Source organism: Colias croceus, chromosome 22 (genome assembly GCF_905220415.1).
Source record: "Colias croceus chromosome 22, ilColCroc2.1".
NCBI classification, from domain to species: Eukaryota; Metazoa; Arthropoda; class Insecta; order Lepidoptera; family Pieridae; genus Colias; species Colias croceus.
This window is the reverse complement of record NC_059558.1, coordinates 5,539,821-5,564,332: the sequence shown is the minus strand read 5'-3', so window position 1 is coordinate 5,564,332 and position 24,512 is coordinate 5,539,821. Positions and strand designations below refer to the sequence as shown.

Genomic DNA, 24,512 nt, shown 5'->3' with positions numbered 1-24,512 from the left:
AAGAAAATAAAGAGCTTGATATTTCAAGTGACCTGTATAGTGTTTACTTGATTCTTACCACGTTATATTCAATGGAATAACAGCATTTAACACTGCTGGTCAAGAAAGGGCAACTGCTTTGACTTGTGTTATCAACGAAGATAATTATTATGTGATAAAACACTAAATTTAAGTTTCGTTATATCATTTTATACCGTAAGATATAACACATACGGTTGTAATTATCACGTTATGTTTAAAAATCATTGACTCGTAATCTGAATTGAAAAATTGTCTAAAAATGAAATTATAGGAAGATATCATATGTCCAAAAATTTTAAACCAAAACAAAGGCACGTGATAAGAGAAATTTACTATGAAAAAAAGGTCTAATACAAAAATATCTTTAGGACTAATTTGTTGTGATCACGTTGCTACGAAAGTCCCATTGAAAACGGTACAGCAATTCCAAAGATTACCTCTGAGTCTCTGACGGAAGGTAAGATACACGGAGAGACATCAATGTTATTTGTCTTTGGTTTATAAAAATAACACTAAACACTTGACAATACATACATGTTGAAATCCTCTGAAGTGTCTCTACACTTCAATAGACTACTACCCATCGTATCCTACTACTATTAAGTAGAAGGATAAGATCATACTACAATAAAGAAGTAGAACAGTATAGTAGTTGGATAACTAGTAGATAGTAAGAAAAAGTTCGTGGGGATGGATGTTTCTTGCTCTTTCCCGCAGTTGACTGAATCTGAATGAAGTTTGGCACGTATATTATAGCCAGGATTAGTACACAGGACTCTTTATATCTAGTTATAGCTACTCTATTTTGTAACAAATTCTTTATTTTTTGTCAAAAGTTGATTCCTTTCAATCTGTGGAATTAGTGGAATAGGGAAGAAATTCCTTTAAGTGCAGGTCAGAATTTGAAAGTCTTGACTTCGATTACTGAAATTCAGTCAGGATGATACTAATTAACATTATACTATCGCTGAAGATAAGCGTTCATTATATTTTAGATACTACACATGTATGTTTATATAATATTAAATTAACTTATTCCATCGTCCGGTTTGACCTGTCTTAAAATTAATGTAAAATAGAGTCGTTGCTCAGTATAGATGTACATAATTTTTAAAACTTGCGAAAAGTTTTAAATTTTATCCTGATTCCTGACCACCAGAGAAGAAAAGCTTTCTTCTTCATAATATTAGTTTAATACGTCTACAACATTTAAACTATAATAGACTCCATAGTACTTCCGTTACACATATTACTAGCTGTTCCCCGCGGTTTCACCTGCATTGCTCCGCTCCTGTTGGTCTTAGCATGATGATATATAGCCTATAGCCTTCCTCGTTAAATGGGCTATCTAACACCAAAAGAATTTTTCAAATCGGACCAGTAGTTCCCGAGATTAGCGCGTTCAAACAAACATTCAAACAAACAAACAAACTCTTCAGCTTTATAATATTATTATTAGTATAGATTTACACACATATCTTTTGAAATAAAATCAAAAGCTTACACATGTTTGAAACCTTATCAAACTCTGTCCTCTATTTAAACTTGTAAACGTTATATGTGTCCGTCATGATTACAGTTTACACTGAAAAGCGAATCTATTTTGATTTCTTTTGAATTAATATAAACGGACCGTTTCGCAGAATCAAGATCATAAGCTTATAGAAAGTACTTTCATACAGAAAATATGTCATCTTTTGCGGCACATATTATTTCAGTAGGTAATTTTAAATTTACATCTGTTTAATTGATTGATTTCTCTTTGACGATACAGTACTACGTAGATCTAATCTTCATTTAGGATCAAACCTTCATCTATACTAATAATATAAAGCTGAAGAGTTTGTTTGTTTGTTTGTTTGAACGCGCTAACTACTGGTTCGATTTGAAAAATTCCATTTATCGAGGAAGGCTATAGGCTATATATTATCATCACGCTAAGACCATCAGAAGCGGAACCACTCGGGTGAAACCGCGCGGCACAGCTAGTTTAGGATAAAATCTTCCACGGGATATTAAGTTGATTATATTACATTCATAGAAAACAACAATGCTGAAACAAGATGATTAGCATGTTGCATATAAATACTATAAAAAAAATGTGTGCGTGTACCTACTAGTGTACACACGTAAGAAGTGAAACTTCTTTATGACCTAATTTAAAAAAAAAATATTTACAGAAATACGTCGAATCACGCGTGGTAGGGATAAGAAAAAGATGGCGCGTAACGGAAAAATGTCACGCGTAACGAAAAATTGTTACACTAAATTTTTTCCAACCCCGATGAAGAAGTTTCAATAAAGTATAGTATTTCTCAAAGCGTTCAAAAAATAGCACTGCTTACATTTAATGCTCCTTTTATCAAAATCCAATAAAGTTTTTGGCAAAGTTCACGGGTTATGAATGTTTGTCCTATTTATCATGTCTATATTTTTATAATTTATGGTTTGAATGACATTGGCGAATTTATGACTGTTTTGCTTTTGCACAATGCGTATAAATTGTAATACATTTAATGCATATAGTGAATACTGAATACACACATTTGCCCATAATAAGGGCTTCTAGAACTCGTAACAAAAAATTGAATAAAAGATAAAAGAAGAATAGGATAGATCAAAAGGACAATTTTTTCAAGACGCATGGGAAACAATCAGCCTCGATTTATAAGCTAAAATAAATTATTTGATTTACTTACATATTTTATTAATATTTCATGATAACGGCCGAGATTAAATAGAAAGTTACACGAACAAAAAAAAAATTAATATCCTACATTCCTAGAAAAAGTATTAGATTTAGTCATATGATTTTAACCTTACATAGAATGGTCACATTCACATTTTCGTAAAAAATCGACCACTATAACAGATGTGTAAGCATCTGCCCCATACCCCACATGGGCCAAGGGACTCACTAAAACGCACATGTGACATGGGCCAAGGGACGCCAAAATAATAACGTCAGTCCTTGATTGCTTCCACATACAATTGACCCAATTTTTTATATCAGCATATGTTTGTAGAGTCAAAATTCTATAAAACTAGCTCTAACGCGTGGCATTGAGAGCATCTGATTTGACAGTTGCCTATATTAGTGCATATCACTTAAAACACACAAAAAATCTGTTGTTATTGTTCCTTATACATGTAAAATATATAGCAATCAGTAAATGGTATTTTCTAATGTTACACCTTTAGTACACCTACGCATTCGTATGCGGCAGCGAACCTCTGCGAAACTACTGCGTAGCGAAATATCTGCGGAACGTTAGTACACAGCAATATCGCGAGAAAGACGAACAAAAATAAATAATTTCGCAAATAATTTAAACGAATTACCAACAATACCTACGCATTAATAAGTTCCATTTAATATTATGATGTATTTCGTGAAATTAACATTAATATAATAGGTACCTACGTATTGTATTGTTAAGTAATACGAGAGAATCGGTTATATTACAATACCACGTTTCGCTGAGTCAATGTGTATATATGTAGAAACAACGTAACAGTAAACAATTATTTTTCTATAGTACCTACACTGTGATAGTACAGTAATATTGGCGAACATCTAAGCGAACATCGTACGATCTGATGCGCAGAAAATAATCACTAGTTACATAGTATAAAACAAGGTCGCTTTCTCTGTCCCTATGTCCCTTTGTATGCTTAAATCTTTAAAACTACGCAACGGATTTTGATGCGGTTTTTTTTAATAGATAGAGTGATTCAAGAGGAAGGTTTTAGTATATAATTTATTAGGTTTTAGACAAAGCGGGCGAAGCCGCGGCCCTCGGGCGGTAAGCTAATTTTAGATATTAGCGGGACGTTAAAGGACCTGTGTGCACTTCCGAACCGCCATTAAGCTTGAATCGAACTGTATATGTGTTTGTTTAGAAAAATCTATGAAATAATTACATATAACAAAGATGGTTATTTAGAAAAGGTGGTTTTCGTTTTGATGCAGTTTGTGGATTCGTTCTAAAATAGTTATAGTATGAGTTAGTGTAAATGATTAGGATAGCGTTGGAAGATTTATTTGAAACTACAGATCCATAAAAAACATAGATGCCCCTTTGAAAATTACATGTATACGAATTCCTAATCCACATTACATTGACCCGACAAGTTATTCCGTTCAAAACTTTAATATAAATAAATTATTTAACTTTAAACAAATGGAATCATGTCAACAAAATGTTGCAACATCATCAAATCATGTGTTGAACTCATCACTTACATTGTGTATGTGTGAATTAAGATATCGTGTATTGTATTGCGGTATTTATGTGTGTGTGAATTATTAATATTTTATATACTAGCTTCTCGCCGGGGCTTGACTTGCAAAAGAACAGAATCTTTAAGCACATACAATGAGAAAATGATTTAATTTTCCTAAATTATCTTTTAGCTCGTAAGTCGCGCTGTGTATTTCTTACACAAGAATTTCTTGTGCAAATTACATCGATTCTTCTCATGTTTTTTCGTTGCTCCTGACTTAATCCTACCTTTGTTTTCTATAAATGATATTTCTAATTCCATTTTGAATTCATAAATCATTATTAGTATCACATAACTATATACAATGAGGATAGAAAATATTCTTAAAGAGCGAATGCCCCGTATTCTAATTATCAAATCTATACTATAATATTATAAAGCTGAAGAGTTTGTTTGTTTGAACGCGCTAATCTCAGGAACTACTGGTCCGATTGGAAAAATTCTTTCGGTGTTAGATAGCCCATTTATCAAGGAAGGCTTATAGGCTACATATTATTATCACGCTAAGACCAAAAGGATCGGAGCCACGCGGGTGAAACCGCGGAGCGCGGCTAGTACTCTATATATAAGTAAAAACTATTTGTAATCTGTGCTTGTATTGTTACTACAGCAGTGAATTAATATCTTAAATAATATATCGTGTAGCAAAACATTTTTCAGTTTGCCGATCGAGTCATAATATAAAAGACAATGACCAACTATTGTCGGCAAAACTCATAACATCAGACAATGAAGACTTAACCATATATAACTAGATATATGTCTGTCTGTCTGTCCTTAATGTAGACCGGGCAAAAAAATAATGTGTTAGTATGTAGTTTTATATTCCACCTTAATCGTAAAAGAAACTAAAAACACTCTTTAGCGAGATTAAATTATTGTATTGTTTTCAATCATTGATAAGTGTATAGGGTTAAAGCGTGTTAGAAAATCTTTTGACCAGACTTTCCACAATTTCTGTTAAGCTATCTATCATTATCATTGTCGCTGCCATTTGTGGTCGAATTTATAAAACTGGTCGTTCTTACTTTGTAAAAAAATCATTAATTTGAATTTGAATCCCAAAGTCATTATCTGAAAACAAGGTTAGCACAGCACCACAGGTTAGCACAAATGATTTTCTGTAACAAAGGCTGTACGAATTTTGAATGTATCGGTAGAATTTATTTTATAGAAAGGTCTAGATTAATTTTTCATAAATCAATGGGTTAATATTTTCCAATCAGGAAGAAAACAGCAATTTCCAGTAACATTGTACGAGTAAGTCAAAGTCATTGAGATAATATCGTATCGCTTGTATCTCTGACCCAAGACCTTTCTAACGTTTTCAATCGCTACTTATAACTATAAACTATATTTCTAACTATAGTATATTATGATGGTACAGTGGTTAGAGTGTGGGAACTGAAGTCAGAACAGTCTCAGGTTCGATAAAACTTATTGAATATACCTAAGTAACTAAAAAAAAGTTAAGTGTTGCCCCTCCCCTTTTTTTAGTCAAGTCAGTCAGGCAGATTTTGGATGCAAAATCTTATTTGTTACTAGCCTTTCGCCCGCTTTGGAGATATATTAATAAATGACATACTAAAACGTTCTTCAAGAACCATTCTAACTATTAAAAAAAAATCTCATCAAAATCCGTTGCGTAGTTATAAAGATTTAAGCATAGGTACATAGGGTCAGACAGCGACAGCGATTTTGTTTTATACTATGTTCTATGTAGTGATAATATCTCAAAAAAAAAAACGAATCTGATGCAATTTACATTAACAACAGCATCAGCATTTATATAGTTAAACTACACTACTCAAAACAAAATAGGGCCCACCCTGATTTTTTGCTGTGTTGTAAAAACTCTTCACTTTTTTCTTATTTTATGAATGGGTATAAACGAACAAGGTGTAGGACAATTGTTTTAACGTAAACTTAAGCAAAAATTAGTGATTTTATGGAAATTATGCAAAATTAACAGTATTAAAGAAAAATTGCACAAATAAGACACATGACAAAAGTTTCAATAAAACCTTTATTAACAAAAAAAATTTGGTTTATTTTGTAATTAGTAGCGTGTGGGACCCCCTCTGCTCCGTATGCACTCTCTGAGCCTATCTGGGACACTTTCAATCAAATGGGTTACATTTTATTCAGGTATTTGCTCCCAACAAACTTTAAGAGCATTTATGAGATCTTGTTGGCTGTTTACGTTGCTGAAATTTGCTTTGACGCTCCTTTTTAATTGATCCCACAGATGCTCTATTGGATTGAGGTCAGGGCTCATGGCTGGCCACGGCAGAACTCTTATATTGGCATCAAAGAGTGCTCTTTGAGGGATACGGGCTGTATGTGGGCGGGCATTATCTTGCATTAAGATGAATTCTTCGCCAATTCTTTGTGAAAATGGGATCACGTGAGGCCGGATGACCCGTTCGACATAGGTAGTAGCAGTCACGGTACCTCCATCAGGAACTACGAGCTCCGTTTTGCCATGTAGGCTTATGCCGCCCCACACCATGACGCTTGGACCTCCAAATCGGTCTGTTCCGTGGACACAAGGTTCAGAAAAAGCTTCACCTTCCCTTCTCCATACACGCACTCGACGATCGTCACTTAAAAACTTCACTTTAGTTTCGTCCGTAAACAGTACTGTCCCCCAGTTATCCATAGACCAGTCTGAGTGATCACGAGCAAACCTTAATCGTGCTGCACGATGAGCACTTGTCATTTTCAGTCGAACAGCGCGAGTTCTGGACCTTTGGCCACCTTCATGAAGTCGATTCCGAATGGTTTGATCACTCACTCGCGTGCCAGTAGATTGCCGCAGTTGATTTTGTAAGGCACGGGCGGTTACCATCCGCTGCCGACGCGCTGTTAGTCTGATGTACCGGTCCTCTTGGGCTGTTGTAGCCCGAGTACTTTCTGTTCCACGTCTTCTAGCAACACTACCTGTCTCTTGATAACGATCCCAAGCATTTCGGATAGCTCGACGTGACACACCAAGACGTATTGCCACCGACCTCTGAGAATTTCCTTCTTGAAGCAAAGCAACTGCTCTTGCTGCCGTTTCCATATCCATATGAACGCGAGATCCAGGCATAATAATCACGAATAATACCGAAACCAAATTAAACTTTAAAAAATAACAATGTGCTACAGTAACATTCAGAATGAGACTTTGAACACAAGTGATTGAGGATTTGGAAATAACGTGATTTTGAAACATTTAACTTTTTCTGGTTACCCACTTGAGAATAACATTAAAAAGAATAGTTAAAACAGCAATAAAGTTTCGTTAACATGTCAACAACGTAAGGGAATACTCAAGTACCCCAATAACTACCCTATAAATTACGTGTAGGCAAAAATTTGAGATAAGTGTAGGTGGGCCCTATTTTGTTTTGAGTAGTGTACATATAATGTATATAATCCATACTAATATGTCTGTCTGTTACTCAATCACGCCTTAACTACTGAACCAATTTGCATGAAATTTTGTATAGAGATATTTTGATAGCCGAGAAAGGACATAGGATAGGTTTTATCCCGGAAATCCCACGGGAACGGGAACTATGCGAGTTTTTCTTTGACAGCGCGGGCGATGCCGCGGGTGGAAAGCTAGTATACTATATTTAGACATTTCTCATTGCCAACTTGCCCCTAGATACTCAACAAAGATAGTGATGCTATGTGAACTTACACTTCTAACTTAATCACACATTAAACTAATAATAATATAAGATTGTAAATGGACATCTTTATCTATACTAGAATTTACAGATAATATCATAAATGGGAAATATTTAATTTCTTGTCATTTAACTGAAAAGCTACAGGATTTAAAATGTTCTATTACCAATGATGAGCTAACTATAGTATAGTATATCTTTACTGAAAAACAAGGCTAGGTATTTTTAGTATTAATTTATCCTTAGTCAAAACCGGACAATGCCTTGATAGCTTCAACAACATCAAGTAACTATAATGAATTGAAAGAAAAATATTTATAAAGTCATATGCTTTATAATTAAAAACTAAATATCAATTAACTGTGAGTTATCTATATTCATTCTAGTTCTCTAAAAAGACCTAAAAATGTTAAACATGGCTTAAAAACAAGGTGTTTTTTTCGCGAGTAATTCTTTAGACGAAAAAATTTACTATCTACTCGTATTCATTGGCTTAAAAATATTTATGAATACTAAACTACTGCATTAATTAGCAGCATGTTTTACGTGTAAGTTGTACCACTTGAAGATAACATTGGTTTATAGTCAAATAGTCACGTCAAACGTGAACTGTTTCTTAGTTTATTGGTTTTTAAATGTTTAAGATAGTCTACCTTTTACTTACTAGTTACTACTTGTTTGGATTTTATTAACCACTAAATAAAGACATATAAATTCATTCTTATAATTAATATCGAATTATGATAGGTATTCACTTTATTATGCCTACCCTAGTGCCATATATATAAATTTCATAATAGATACCGCCCGCGGCTTCAACGCGTTTTCAAAGAAAACCCACAAAGTTCCCGTTCCTGTGGGATTTCCGGGGTAAAAAGTAGCCTATGTCTTATTCTGGGTCTTCAGCTACCTACATACCAAAATTCATTGTAATCGGTACAGTAGTTTTTACGTGAAAGAACATCCATCCTTACAAACTTTCGCGTTTATAATATTAGTAGGATGCTTTTGCATCCACACCGAAGGCATTGTTGAGCCAGAATACATCACAAAAAAATCATAAAAAGAGTTGGAGCCCCCTAGACAAGTGGCTTTCTATTAGCGTAACGTTTGATAGAATAGATTATGAATGTATGAGATTGACGTAAGCTGTCGATACATTATGAATGTATGAGATTGACGTAAGCTGTCGATACCATGTATCGACAGCTTACGTCAATCTCATACATTCATAATCTATTCTATCAAACGTTACGCTAAACGAAAGCCACTTGTCTAACCCCTCAGGTTGTACAGGATTTTTACAAGTATTTATAAATTAAATTTACGCACGCGTGAATGATACAAAATTTATTGTTATTTATATTAAACGCTTAATCCTAATTTTATTTGTTCCGATGCATCATTATCACTCACAATCAAACAATTAATTAGTTAACGACCTTTTAGACGTAACAAAGAGCGACATAGTAATCGATTTTTAAGTGCAACCCCATTGAAATAATATATTTAAAAAACTGCATCAAAATCCGTTGTGTAGTTTTAAAGATCTAAGGGCGGCCGTACACGGACCGCTCGAGCAGTTAACAGCTGAGCGACGTACACGGACGGCTCGAGCGGTCGGCGTCAACTGCTCGAGCCGTCGGTTGTTGACCGCTCGAGCCGTCGCTACCAACCGCTCGAGCGGTTGATTTTTTTGACTAGTCAAGTCATTGATTTTCAGAGGGGAAGGGAGCCGTCGACGGCTCTAGCGCAGTCAACGGCTCGAGCAGTCAGTGTATGCCTCACGACCGCTCGCGAGCCGTCAACGGCACGATGGAATTTCGTCATGCAGTTGACGGCTTGAAGCGGTCGCGACGGCTCGAGCCGTCACGTGTACGGCGGTGAATGAATGCCTATAGTTCACCGCGCGGTCGCGGCTTCAAGCGGTCGGTCTCAACTGCTTGAAGCGGTCCGTGTACGGCCGCCCTAAGCATACATGCGGGAAGCGACTTTACTATACTATGTACCTAGTGAAGAACAATAAAAACAAATATCTCAACTAAAAAAACAAATACTAAAATGACTATAATAATTCACAAATGCATCTAAATACAAAGTTCTTGCGATAATGTTATCATGATTACAGTTGCATGCAACTTTACGTACCGTGACCGTTTCTAAGTTTCTTGATAACAGGTTAGAATTGGCATTATTGTGAGAAAAATGTATTTTACTGTGACATAAACACAGTTTTATTTGGTATCGGAATACAGGGAATATACAGTCACAATTATATGTATACAGGGTTACTTGTAAAACACCAGCAACCTCGCAGGACAAGATAGCTAACATCTTATGTAACAACATTTGTTCTACGACTTTTGGCAAAACGCAATTTTTTTTAAAATGATTTTTCAAGCTTTTATTGTACTCTCCTAACATTTGTAAGTCTATGTTCTATTCACTATCGAAAGGACGACGCGACGCCCCCTTCGTTAAGGAGAGGGTCGTTCGTTTCTTTTTTACGTAATTTTTGGGATGCGCGTAGAGTTTATAATATTCAAACGAAAAATTAAATGAATATTTATTTTTGTATGAAAATAAAATCTTACAAATTACCAAAAGTCGTAGAACAAAATATGTTGTTACTTATGATGTTAGCTATCTTGTCCTGCGAGGTTGCCGGTGTTTTACAAGTAACCCTGTATAATAAGATTCATGTTTCATTGATTACTAGCGTGCTTGAGCATATCACGTAACAGTAGGAGAAAAAAATTGAAGACTATTTTGGTTGAAAGGATTTATCTCAGAAACTACTGCTAATATCTACTAAAGGTTCAAATTATAAAATACTAGCTTTCCGCCCGCGGCTTCTCCCACATTTTCAAAGAAAAATTGGGATTCCCGTGGGATTTCCGGGATAAAACTTATTGTATGTGTTAATCCAAGTTACCCTCTAATCTCTGTATGTGTGATTAATTTCATTGTAATCGGTTCTATACTACTGTATTTGCGTGAAAGAGTAACAAACACACACATACACATCCTCACAAACTTTCGCATTTATAATATTAGTAGGATAGTAGGATATTTGCAGTTTGCACTTTGCTCGTTTATCGAGTGAGGCTAAAATATCCAGCTACATCAGATCGTTTACAAGTTTTTCTAAACGTAGGTACAATGTACATGTATATGCACTTTGTACTTCATAATATCGTAACAATACACAATACGACAGGTGTGTTGAAATAACAAATCGAATGCGTAAAAGTTATATTAGGTATTAGGCTATTAGCTATATATAATAGTATGTAATTTTTATTTTTAAGCTATTGCATAGCTTCTATCGCGGGCCTTGAGCGCGGGGACCGAATCGAGAAATTCCATAACGAAAAAACCTCACGCTCCCCACTCCGACGGGCGGAGGTGTGGCTTGAAGGCATAGCATGCAATAGCTCCCCGAGTGCCACACGTCGTTTTTTTATTGTTTTTGTTTGAAAATGTGTAGTTAGTTCAAAACTATACTGGAATCGGCAGTACAATGCATTTCAAATAAAAAGCTACAAAAAATATTATGTAGATGATTGTACAATTTTCTACTAGACTGTTATCTATAAATTTCATTGCTAATTGTTTTATTATCAGACGAAATTATTGTACTATAATACATATTAAGGAAAAATTTAATTTTTTATCGTCATGTAATCACAATGTTCAATATAGGTATATTTAATTTGAGATATATATAGAGCAGTTTGATTCACACAGTTTTAACATAAAGGTGATATAGTCAGAAATTTTTTCATAATATTCTCTTCCCTTTTAAATAATAATTCACTAATAAATCTTAATATATATAAATCTCGTGTCATAATGTTTGTCCTCAATGGACTCCTAAACCACTAAACCGATTATAATAAAATTCACACACCATGTGCAGTTTGATCCAACTTGAGAGATAGGATAGGTTTTATCCCGGAAAACCCACGGGAAAGGGAACTATGCGGGGTTTTCTATGAAAACGCGGGCGAAGCCGCGGGCGGAAAGCTAGTAAATACATAAATTGAATGAACTTAAATTTTAAAGTTGTAAGAAAATATGTCTACACTTATTTTAGCTATGCCTAGCACCTACTCCTAAAGGAACGATAGGTCTTGATCATTTATCTTCTAAATTTTATTTATAGTGTAAAGTACCTACAAAATCGATCACTAAACCTGTGACATGCCAAATACTAATCGTACAATCGTGTTTATTTATTAAATAGGTCTCGAATTAATCGCTGATAACACAAAATAATTGAATAATGTTTACACAGTGATAACCAAAGAAATCACGACAGGTCTGCACGAGGGCGGGAAATGATCCTCCATCTTGTTTTATATTTTATATAACTTGCATGATCGGAAACTGATTTATGTTTTGTCTATATGTCTGTTATATGAGGTGTAATAATGAGTATAAATATTTATAATAAATAGCTGACCCGGCATACGGTTACGACTTACGTTACGAACACTGATACGACTTTATAAAGGTTATATCACAGACTAATAATAATATACTACGTATACAAGTTATATGAATAAAGTAGCAATATGGCACTTGAATATTATTTAGCTTAAAGTATGTACGATTAAAATTTTTAGAGTTTAATTTATTTCGTTTACGTTGAAATGATTTCATAATCGAGTGTATTTTATTATTTTACAAGAATTATTATAATAGGGACCTGGGACATCCGACATATATATTATTTACTAGCTGCTGCTGCGGTTTCCCCACCGTGGCTCCACTCCTGTTGTTCGTAGCGTGGTGATATATAGCCTATAACCTTCCTCGATAAATCGGCTATCTAACACGGAAGAATTTTTCAAATCGGACCAGTAGTTCCCGAGATTAGGGCGTTCAAACAAACAAACAAACTCTTCAGCTTTATAATATTACTATACTATAGATTTATTCCTTCACATTACGAGTAAAGGATATCGTACCTATACGTAGTCTTACGAATTTTATCCGAATGTTCTATGTTAAGAGGAGGCTCCCAAAATTTCTATTACGGCTGTGTCAGCGTCTAGCATTGTAGCAGTCTAACCGGTCTCTCAGTGCCAGAAATTATTTTAGAGTGACTGGTCTTAATATAATCTATACATATAATAAATCTGTAGAAGGGTCAATTCTGTACATTGATAATATTGAAAAAATAAATAGCAGGGGGTGTTACTGGATCGATACCAAACCCAAATATGTGATTAAAAAAATTTTTGTCTGTCTGTCTGTCTGTCTGTCTGTCTGTCTGTCTGTATGTGAAGGCATCACGTGAAAACTAGCGGTTCGATTTCGATGAAACTTGGTATAATTATACCTTATTATCCTGGGCGTAAAATAGGATACATTTTATCCTGGAAAAATACGTAGAAAAAAATTAATCTTAATTTTTCAGTTTTATCCATAGACGTTGTTCCGTAGAACCGCGAACACACGTTGCGTGTTATTATAGGCCTAGCCGTATTTGGGAATTGGGTCCAATAGATATTTATAAGATTTTATTGTCAGAGGTACCTACTCAAAATGGAGAAACAAACCATCCACGCGAAGACCGACATCCGCGCGGACGGAGTCGCGGGCGGAAGCTAGTCTATAATATAAAAATGAACCCCAAAATGTGTTGGTAAGCGCATAACTTTAGAACAGCTGAACCGATTTCTTTAATTCTTTTTTTATTATATTCCTTGAAGTACGAGGATGGTTCTTATGTAGAGAAAACGTGAATATGTACCACGGGCGAAGCCGGGGCCGACCGCTAGTCACTAATAAAAAGTTAAACAATGGATAAATTTCAACCATTTTCTACCATAGCTGTATTCTACTCTTGCTCACATGAAAAGTCAATTATAAAAACAAGACAGGTTGTTGCAATAACTAATCCATTGAATAGAGAATGGGTAACATTTTATTAGTAAAACCGTAATATTATAATAAATAAACCACAAATCCTTTGCCGAATATTTTTTACTTCGCCAATGATTATTATTTATTACATTTTGTATCGAAATAGTAATTTCTTCGTCCGCAATTGATTAGATCACACATGGATATAAATAGATAAGAAAACGGTGACAGTGTTATCATATTAAACAAATTATAATCCATTTATCTATACTATTTGTAATTTTGTAATAAATCCATATTACTAGGATGATATTTTATAGATTAAATTCAGAATGCCAAGGAAATACCTGTTTTCTCTTTTCAGTTTATTTAAAACCAACATATAGGTAACACTTTCATTAATGCGAGTAACACTTTCATTAATGCGAGTCTAATCATTAAACATTATTTTTCTGCTTAATTTTAAATACATACTAGCTTACCGCCCGCGGCTTCGCCCGCTTTGACTTAAACCTAATAAATTATATACTAAAACCTTCCTCTTGAATCACTCTATCTATTAAAACTAAAACCTCTAAACCGCATCAAAATCCGTTGCGTAGTTTGAAAGATTTAAGCATACAAAGGGACATAGGGACAGAGAAAGTGACTTTGTTTTCATACTATGTAGTGATTAAAAGAGAGTTACAAAAGCTTCAATTGAAACGATTATAAAAATATCCACATCAAAGGTTAAACTTTAGTTATTTAGACATGGCGCTTGCCCCACCCAGGCTTTGACCTGGAAGGTACCTAACCAAATCTTAAAAATTGAATTATCCAGGTACTAACTACTAAGCTTAATATCCGTAAGAAAATTCACACTCGATTCTCGAAAGTCGACAGTCGACACAGAAAATGAGACCAAAACATTAGTATTATTTACCTCTACAATGACTGATTAACAAATAATTGTCATACGCCCAGCGACCAAACGGCTGAAGATAGGGACACATTTTGGATCTATTTCGTGATGGGGTAGGTGAACAATAAGGTGTTTTGAATAAGAATAATTCGAATAACGAATTACACACGAAAAAAGAAAATAGCTGAGGCTTCTATGTTACATGAACTGTAAGAAAAATGAGTGTAGTACAGTTAGTTACCCCACTATCTTATCTATAGAACGTGTCACGTGAGTTACAACTCAAAAAAATATGGGCCTTAGAAAAAAAAAACTTTCAGAAAAAGTTTTTTTTTTACACAGAATAAAGTGAGTGTTATAAAAAAGTTTTCAAGGTAAAGAAGATGCCGACGCAAATGCGTTCGCAAGCGCTTTCGCAAATGTCTTCGCAAATGCCTTCGCAAATGCCTTCGCAAATGCATTCGCAAATGCCTTCGCAAATGCCTTCGCAAATGCCTTCGCAAATGCCTTCGCAAATGCCTTCGCAAATGCCTTCGCAAATTCGCTAGTTACATATTATTTTTTTATTGTTGCCCCACCTTGAGCCCATGGCTAGCTACGCCCATGGATACACTAAATATTCCTCTGAAACTATTAAAAACATAAAAATCCATTGCCTAATTTTAATTATCTAAATAATTAAAATTAATTGGTTATTCTTTTGTTCCAGCTCAAAAGACGATGAGATAGACGGAAATTGTATAGTAAGAGCACGCGGCTTGCCCTGGCAGTCTTCTGACCAAGATATCGCCAAATTCTTCCGAGGACTCAATGTTGCCAAGTAAGTATTTTTCTACATCCATACTAGTAATATTATAAATGCTAAAGTAACTCTGTCTGTCTGTTACTCAATCACGCCTTAACTACTGAACCAATTTGCATGAAATTTGGTATTCAGATATTTTGATACTTACCCGAGAAAGGACATAGGTTACTTTTCCCCGGAAATCCCCGGAAATCCCTCGGGAGCGGGCACTATGCGGGTTTTTCTTTGACTGCGCGGACGATGCCGCGGGTGGATAGCTAGTTATTTATATTATTGAAGTGAAACTTCTTTAGGCGCGTTGAGAGTAAAGTTTCAAGGGCGCCTCTTGCGACAATATGGTCATGGAGTGAGGTGACAATTTTGGTATTCTTAAATCTTGCCAAAGAAGTTTCGCTTCTGACTTTCTGTCTGCTCGGTACTCACGCTCTTTTTTTCAATGACCTCTGATATTTTTTTAATTTGTAAAAAAAAATATCAATGTTTTTTTTTAATTTGTCAAAATATCAATATAACTTTTCAACAGGGGTGGAGTAGCACTCTGCCTCTCACCACAAGGCCGACGCAACGGCGAGGCTCTGGTTCGCTTCGTGTCTCAGGAACACCGCGACATGGCGCTCAAAAGACATAAGCACCATATTGGGCCGCGGTATATTGAGGTAATACACATTGAAATTAGATTATATACTCTTTTCGGTTAGTAATCAAGACTACTAACACTACAAACTATAAGAACTACATTAACTTTTCAGGTCTAATTAGCTGCATAAAATTTAACTCTAACCTTAACTTGACGTTGTTTGATTATTCGTGTTATATCAATAAAAGATTGTATGTGAAAAAAAAGCGCAATTCCACAGTCAATTTCATTATACAATAAATAAAAAATGTTTTCCGATCAAACTCAAGTGATAGAGATAGAGTCACTTATTTTTATCTGTAGTCTTGCAGACACTCGATTAAGCAACTTTTAATTAATTCGTACAATACTTACCAAACTTTTTTTTTATTATACTTCATCATCACACACCTACTTTAAAAGATTTACATAAAAAACCAGATATTTTCCAATTATTCCGATTCTTATATTTAACTTTACTAATAAATGCGGGTACCCACCAGGTATATCGTGCTAGCGGGGACGATTTCCTCTCAGTCGCTGGCGGGGCGACGTGTGAAGCGGCCGCGTTTCTGTCCCGCGGAGCACATGTCATTGTGCGCATGCGTGGACTGCCCTATGACGCTACACCGCAACAAGTGGTGAGTTTTATTATTGATAAATTGAGTACTTAATGTTTATTATAAGTTAGCATTATAATGATAGTATAATTAGGAAAACAATAGTAAAGAATATGTTTTAAATCAACCTACTTAATATGATAGTAAATAATTAAATAATTCGTGATATTGTAGGTCACTTTGAAAAATTAAACAATATGTTTTGAGTCAATCATTTATAGACGGTACATAATCGTGATTTTGATATAATCAATCATAGTTGAGACTGAAATAATTGTCTCAAAACTTTTATCTACCCTATTGAACTAAAACTGATATGGTGTAAACCTAAATTTATCATTTTATCCACATTAAACTTACAAAATTACTTTCCAGTTGGAATTCTTCTCAACGGGCGATGACCCAGTACAAGTACTAGATGGTGAAGATGGAGTACTATTCGTTCGACGCGCGGACAGACGAGCTACAGGCGATGCGTTTGTACTTTTTGCTAAAGAAGAAGATGCCCCAAAAGCACTATCTAGACATAGAAAACTTATTGGAGCTAGATATATTGAATTATTCCGGTCTACAACGGCTGAGGTGCAACAGGTATGTACAAAAAATTCCAAAAAATCTGTATTTTTTGACAAAAAATGACGTAAAAATGGATGAAGTACAGGCGAAGCGTTTGTACTAATGCTAAAGAAGAAGATGCACCAAAAGCACTGTCTAGACATAGAAAACTTATTGGAGCTAGATATATTGAGTTATTCCGGTCTACAACAGCTGAGGTGCAACAAGTATTACAAAAAATCTTTGTTTTTTGACAAAATATTACGTAAAGTTGAAGTTCGTTTGTCGTGCGATAGACGCGCCAAGGCTGACGTGTATAAATCAAGAAAAAGGTTTGTATGTATGTATGTATGTATGGTTTTCACGCATAAACTACTGAACCAATTATAATGAAATTTAGCACACATATAGAGGGTAACTTAGATTAACACATAGGATAGGTTTTATCCCGGAAATCCCACGGGAACGGGAACTATGCGGGTTTTCCTTTGAAAACGCGGGTGAAAAGCTAGTACATAATATAACAAAAATCCTTCAATCTTCGCACAAATTGGCTAACTGAATATTGAAGGTAAACAATAAGATTATGATAAACGGCCACAATGCAAGGTCCCATTTGTGGTCGTTTCACTAAATTGCCTTTTTATGTGCAGCCTGCCTTGGGATATGGTAAGATTATGTTGTTAGTTCATGTGCATGTTTAAAATTATAGTTGTTATTTCGAGACGTATTTCTAATACTTACATATTATTTTGTCCTTTTTTCAAAATTAAATTCGTAAGTTTGTTTATTGTATCTGTCTATTTTATGTACATTTTTAAAAGCTGTTATTTCATGTTGTGTCATTTGTGTTAAGTTTTTGATTTCCTCTCCTTTTAAATCAAATAGTTGAAGAGTTTATTTGCAATTTTTTATTTTTATTTTAAAAAGGTTTGAACTATTCGAATTACAAGTTTTTTTATGATGATGATTATGAACTTCATCAAAATCTTGTGTAACACTGTTCTGTGTGTGTAACTTTTATTACATTTTTTTTACGTAGTTGTCATTTTTACGCAAAATACCTTGAACTATATTATTTGTTAATGTTTTTTTTACCCACATTTTACTCAAATCCATCATTTTAACGCCAACAGGTACTAAACCGCTCGCTAGAAACTCGTACAAGCCAGTCGAGTACACCCTCTACCGCGACACAGCCTACTGAAGGGTTACTACCAGTGGCTTTAGTACCACAACATGTGATCACGTCCGGCACTGCTAAGGACTGCGTGAGATTGAGAGGATTGCCGTATGAAGCTCAGGTAAGGAACTGTTATAGGTACTAGCTAGAAACTGGTACTAACTAGCTAGAAACTCGGGCTAGTTGAGTAGCCAGCCCGAGTTACTAAAAGATACAACATGTGATCAAATGTGAAAAAATTACAAACTTTGTGAAAATTTTATTTTCATTATAAATTATATTTAGGAATGGTTTCAAAGTCTGTTAAGGAAGGACATAAAATTTAATTGTAATTTCTGCACAATGTAATCTTCATTTTATATGATGTTGTTGTCTAATGTATTTAAAAATCGTTCATTTTTTTTCGTTTCAGGTGGAACATATCCTAAGCTTCTTAGATGAATTTGCCAAAAATATTGTAGTACAAGGTGTACATATGGTGTACAATGCACAGGTAATATAATGCTCAATGATTATTAAAAAAAAAAAAAAAAAAAAACATTAAAAGGGAAGATTCCATACACTTATAAATAATATGTAATTTTTTACTTATTTTGTCATCTAATTTTACACATATTTTGGCACAAATAACTAATTAGAAAAAAATTCAGGCCATCGTATTAAAAAATTGAGTTCGATCCACTCAGAAGATAAAGATATTGGTGTTTTCTCTCTTAGAAATTAAAAGATTTTGGTGCTCTCTATACATTAAACTTTACAATTTTCATTTATTAAAAAAAATAATTTCTCCCAGGGCCACCCTAGCGGCGAGGCTTTCATACAAATGGACAGCGAAACAAGCGCATACTTGTGCGCGCAACAGAAACACCATCGTTACATGACCTATGGGAAGAAACAGCGGTATATCGAGGTATGGCTCTTGGTATATTGGTTGGATGGTTAAATGTTTTTGAAATATGGAGGGAGGTAGATTTTTTAATGATTAAGGTTGAAGAAGTTAGAAATTGGATATTGATAAAAATATTATTCTCAAGTTAAAGTTTATTTCAATAAAGACGTAATAGATACATCACTTGTTCTTTTTTACTTCTAAATATTATGAAAATTCTTTCACTAAAGTCTTTTAAGGAAGTTCATTAATTTTTTGAACAAAAATTATACATGTATAAATTAACATAGCGCAGTATACATTTTCCTCTCGGGTTATATCTAAAACTCAAACTCCAATATTTATTCATTCAATTATACCTTCTTCAAAAGCACTTGTGAATCTTCAAAAAACATTACAATTTACAACCATAGCTCGCAAAAAAAGATGCGCTTTCAACTTCCCAACCACTGAACTTACACTGAAAAATGTGTGCGTGTACTAGTGTACACACGTAAGAAGTGACACTTTTTTATGACCTTATTTTTCAAAAAATAATTTACTATATGCAACTTAACAGAAATACGTCGAATCACGCGTGGTAGGGATAAGAAAAATATGGCGCGTAACAGAAAAATGTCACGCGTAACAAAAAAATGTTACACTAAATTTTTTTCAACCCCGATAAAGAAGTTTCACTTCAAAAAAACATTGTGACGTCACATACCAACTGACATCCCCGCAGGTGTTCCAGTGCTCCGGCGACGACATGAACCTAGTGCTGACGGGCGGCGTCACCCCCTCCACCTCCCCCAAGGTGCTCTCCCCCGGTACGTTCCAGCCGCGTTTGCTCGCCCACCACATCGCGCACCAGAGCCTTATCGCGAGACAACAGGAGAACTTACTCCTCGCCTCCCTCCGACCTCCCCTCTACCTCCCGTACCGCTCCCCCACTCCTCAGTACTCCCTACCAATCCTTCCCGCTAAACGAACTTATGACCGCGCGTTTACGCCTACAGAACCGCCCGCGAAACGACAATACGTACCACAACAGATACCTATGTCGTTACCAATGCTATCGTACGCAACAACTAATCCAATTTTTTCGTACGCGAATACTTCTCCAATGTTATCTACGTATAATGTACCAACTATGCCCACAGCCTTACCAGCAGGGTACGGTACAACACTATCCCCGGGTATACCCGGGTCATTGACCAATCAGATTCAATTCCCGGCTGGTTTATCTATGTTCCCGACGTATCCGTACTATCCGGGTGTTTAAATGTATATATAACAATGCAATTTACACTTTGATAACTGAAGGTTTTGTTAAAAGACGCAGCTTTACTTTTCCGTCATATCCGTATTATCCGGTGTATCAAATAGTACGATTTACTTGTTTATACATTTTTAGTTAAATAACATTCGCAATGAATTCTCGGCAGCTTTATCTTTCCGTCATATCCGGGTTATAAATCTTTTTATATACTAGTTTGTATGTTTGTTAGTTATATTTACGGTTCTCGCCGTTAACAGGGTAAGAATATGACAAGCTCAGCGCAGGCGAAGTGCCTTCGTTAAAAATGAATTTACTTACGCTAATAGCTTTTGCAGCTCTAGAATTAGTTTTTGAAATCAGTTTTTGTTGAATTTTACTGACTTTAATTATTGTTGAATTCTTGAAGTTTATTTTAAGGAAATCGGAGGTTGTTAATCATTGACAATTAAGTAGATTTATTATTGTGTTCTGTTTTTTTTTTTACTTTTTTTCGCGTGATCGTTTAACGTTGTGATTTATATTTAGACATTCCATTTTGAAATATGAACATTGCCGATGTTTAAGGCTGATACTAAGTCTGAGATAGGTACTTATAAAATATATATTTAGGTACTTAATATACACGTAGTTTTCAGTACAATGCACTTTTTGTGATTAGTTTACACTTTTTATATTTTATTGTGAACGTTTATGGCAACTTTGTTGATGCACTTTAGAGGTAATGATTTTTCGATTATTTTTAGGTTATTTTTTATTGATAATGAATTAAATTTTTAAGGCGTGTTTTAGTATCGTGAAACGGTACTATTTTTAATCCTGTCCTGATCCTTCCTAATCTCAAAACTCATACAACCTTCACCCTTAACAATTGAAGGTCATAAAGAATACTAAATTGGTTATCTATGGACACTATAAAGCTCTATATTATCTATATTAGTTAACGTCATCGTGTCTGGTGTTACATTGTCTTAAATTCACATAGGTATGGGGGCTTAAGTCACATATACATGGTGTTATGGCTAATCTATGTTCTGTCATCTCTAATTATAATAAAATATTGCAACTTTACCAATATATTCATTAAAACACAATAAACAAATAAATGACAATGATATTACATATAAGTAAAAAGGTGTAGGTCATTTGACTCCGGGAAGTGGCACGTTGAAAAGTGGGTAATTACCACAATTTTTAGCTGTCCCTTTTTGGCTCACGATAGTTGAATCATACTATCTCACTTTGACATCTAATCGTGTGCCGTTTTTGAAGATCGAATATTGCATTGATAATCTATTTTCATCTTTTTACTTATAATAAGATGAACATTAAATTGGATAGTAATTGTTAAAGTTGCAATATTTTAAAAGTATCTAGAATAATTCAGAATATGTGTTTATTAATCGGTACAAACTTTGTATTTGTATCCGAGCGGGTTGTGTGATGGAAAATGAGCATGTATGGTTAAGATTCCGTTAAGTTTTTGGTCAATTCGTTATATTTCATTTGTCGGTTAAATTGCTAACTTTAAAACGTCATAACCCAAATAATCTACCGAATTCATGAATTTTATTTCTCTTTTATCTTATTTGTTAGAAAAATTCAATTCAAATTTCAAATTATTATTGACAAGTATAATATTGTCTTTTATTACTTAAAAAAATCCAACTTTCTATTGAAGATGATTGAGTTGCCAACTTTCACTCCAGGACTTCGTAAGAACTAGAATTATTGTTAATTAAATTAAATAATCGAAATGGGCAAATTTTTGAATCCATATCTACTATATACCAAGTCTTTATTTTTTAATAAGAACACTATATTACAAAATGTACGGCTCAAAGTACTTACTTAAAAATAAAAATAAACTTACCTTTACAATTAAACAACTACGATAAACATTCCTATTATATTTATAATAATCATCTACCCTTTATATAAGTGTCAAAGGTACTTAAAGGTAAGTTGGTAAGACAATCACTAACTACTAGATATACTATAAACCTGATTTTTCTATCCTTGGTTAAAAGTTATTCTTCGAACATTACACAGCCATTTCAAAATTGACATTTTTATATTATTGTGTATGGACAAGTTTTAACCAAGGATTGAATTTATTATATATGTAATTAACTGGTTTATTGGGTTGTGACGTCATCGTAGTTTGACTGACAAGGGCAGCATGATTCGCTTCAGGACTCTTTCAGATTGTGCATGGCTCAAAGAATAAATTACCGTTTTCCCGAGCACATCGCGGTCGGATACACGATTACGTATCTGTATTTTATGTTTAATACGAAATGTACACGGAATTAGCTTATTGGCATTATGGTATTTAAGGTTGGGACTTCCGCCGTTATCATTATATATAACTATTTTAGAGACGTGAAAAAAGACGTTTTTAGATATCTTGACAATGTCAGCTTACTCCCGCTTAATAAGAAGTGTAAGCCAACGTAAGCTTTAGATGTATTTACCCGCTTAGTGGAGGTTCAAGTACTCTATAGCTGAGAACTACTAAAATTTTGTAGATGGTTTTCTGGCAACATTCATGTTTTGTAAGGTTGCTTCCCCAATATAAACGCATATGTGGTCTGAGGCATCCTTGAACCCTTATAGATGGACGAAATCGGCTTGACATTGACTCTATGGTTTTTCTGTCAAGTCGATTTTATCTATGGACGTTCGGAAACAAAGCTAGTATACTAGACAGTTATAATTAATACTTTTTCCTTACATTACTATGACATACATATATCTAGTATAATAGGTTGTTTTTCGAAACCTTCAAATTGCGGTAACTTATGGGTCTCTCCAGTCATTGTCACATAAGTCAGTGTTAATCGTATACCTATGTATACAATAAAGGCCTGTGTTCATGGAGCAATGGAGATCACTGGACTAGATCTTATACTGCCTCTGGCTTTCCTTCTCTTATATTTACTGTCTTTCCTTGCTTTATTCAAACTGTCTCTGGGCCTTGGAAAGATTGTCTTTCATACATGTGCAGTGACTGGAGATCACTAAGCCACTGTCTATTCAATAATTCTTTGATCACTTATACAATTAACTGGCTTCACTTCATGTTACATGTAAGCAACTGAATTTCTAATAGCATAAGGAATCGTAAGTTTATTCTAATACTGTTAGAGCCCTATCATAATTATATTAGTTGGTTAATTTTAGTTTATTTTATACTTAATAAATCGATTTTCGTTAGATCGTGATATTGTGAGTTTCACTGGTATCTGGTTGGCTGTGCTATTATGTTACTGTTAAAGCACTTGTGAAGGAAAGCTTCTAACAAAGAACCGGTTATATTAAGTCGTGACGATATCGTGTCGGATGTCGTGGACGATATTTTGTCGTCGGCTTAATAAAATCGACTCTATGCTTGCCCTGTCTCTGCTCGTACGTGTACTCGTTTACTAACTTTTCGGATTTGGGTAGGTTATGTATATCAACCATTTTATCTAGCTTTAAGGCAGATTGAAGGGAACTCTTCATTGTTTATTATATAAGGTATAATTAAGGTTATTTTTACTATGTATCAGGTATGTGGTATAAAAAGCAGGTCTTAGGCGTTAGGCGATAAATATCCTATCATTTTTAACGACTTAGGCAGATATCATAATTAGATATATTCCTATAGTGAATCGATATAAACTATTATGTATAATTGATTAGTAAGTTGGTTGGTGTTCATTTTGGGTTGTGGGAACCGGTGGAGTTTGGTTTAAAATAATCTTAAACTATTGCCTCGATTGCGAGTTTTAAAGTCCACACACGCATTTGAAAATATACCATCAATGGT

General features: G+C 34.5%; 1 protein-coding gene across 3 annotated transcripts in view; it reads left to right on the top strand.

The window, feature by feature from the left end:
• The window catches only part of LOC123701895 (RNA-binding protein fusilli), a 108,769-nt gene that overhangs the window by 76,589 nt on the left and 7,668 nt on the right, over positions 1-24,512 (top strand). For 2 of the 3 annotated variants that reach the window (XM_045649500.1, XM_045649501.1), the window contains exons 7-14: positions 15,482-15,592; positions 16,101-16,233; positions 16,697-16,834; positions 17,189-17,404; positions 18,505-18,672; positions 18,964-19,044; positions 19,345-19,461; positions 20,165-20,249. In XM_045649500.1, the coding sequence (XP_045505456.1) occupies positions 15,482-15,592; positions 16,101-16,233; positions 16,697-16,834; positions 17,189-17,404; positions 18,505-18,672; positions 18,964-19,044; positions 19,345-19,461; positions 20,165-20,249 (1,049 nt within the window). Of the gene's footprint in view, positions 1-15,481; positions 15,593-16,100; positions 16,234-16,696; positions 16,835-17,188; positions 17,405-18,504; positions 18,673-18,963; positions 19,045-19,344; positions 19,462-20,164; positions 23,926-24,512 lie in introns of those variants that run through there. The other variant, XM_045649499.1, reaches the window with a different exon arrangement.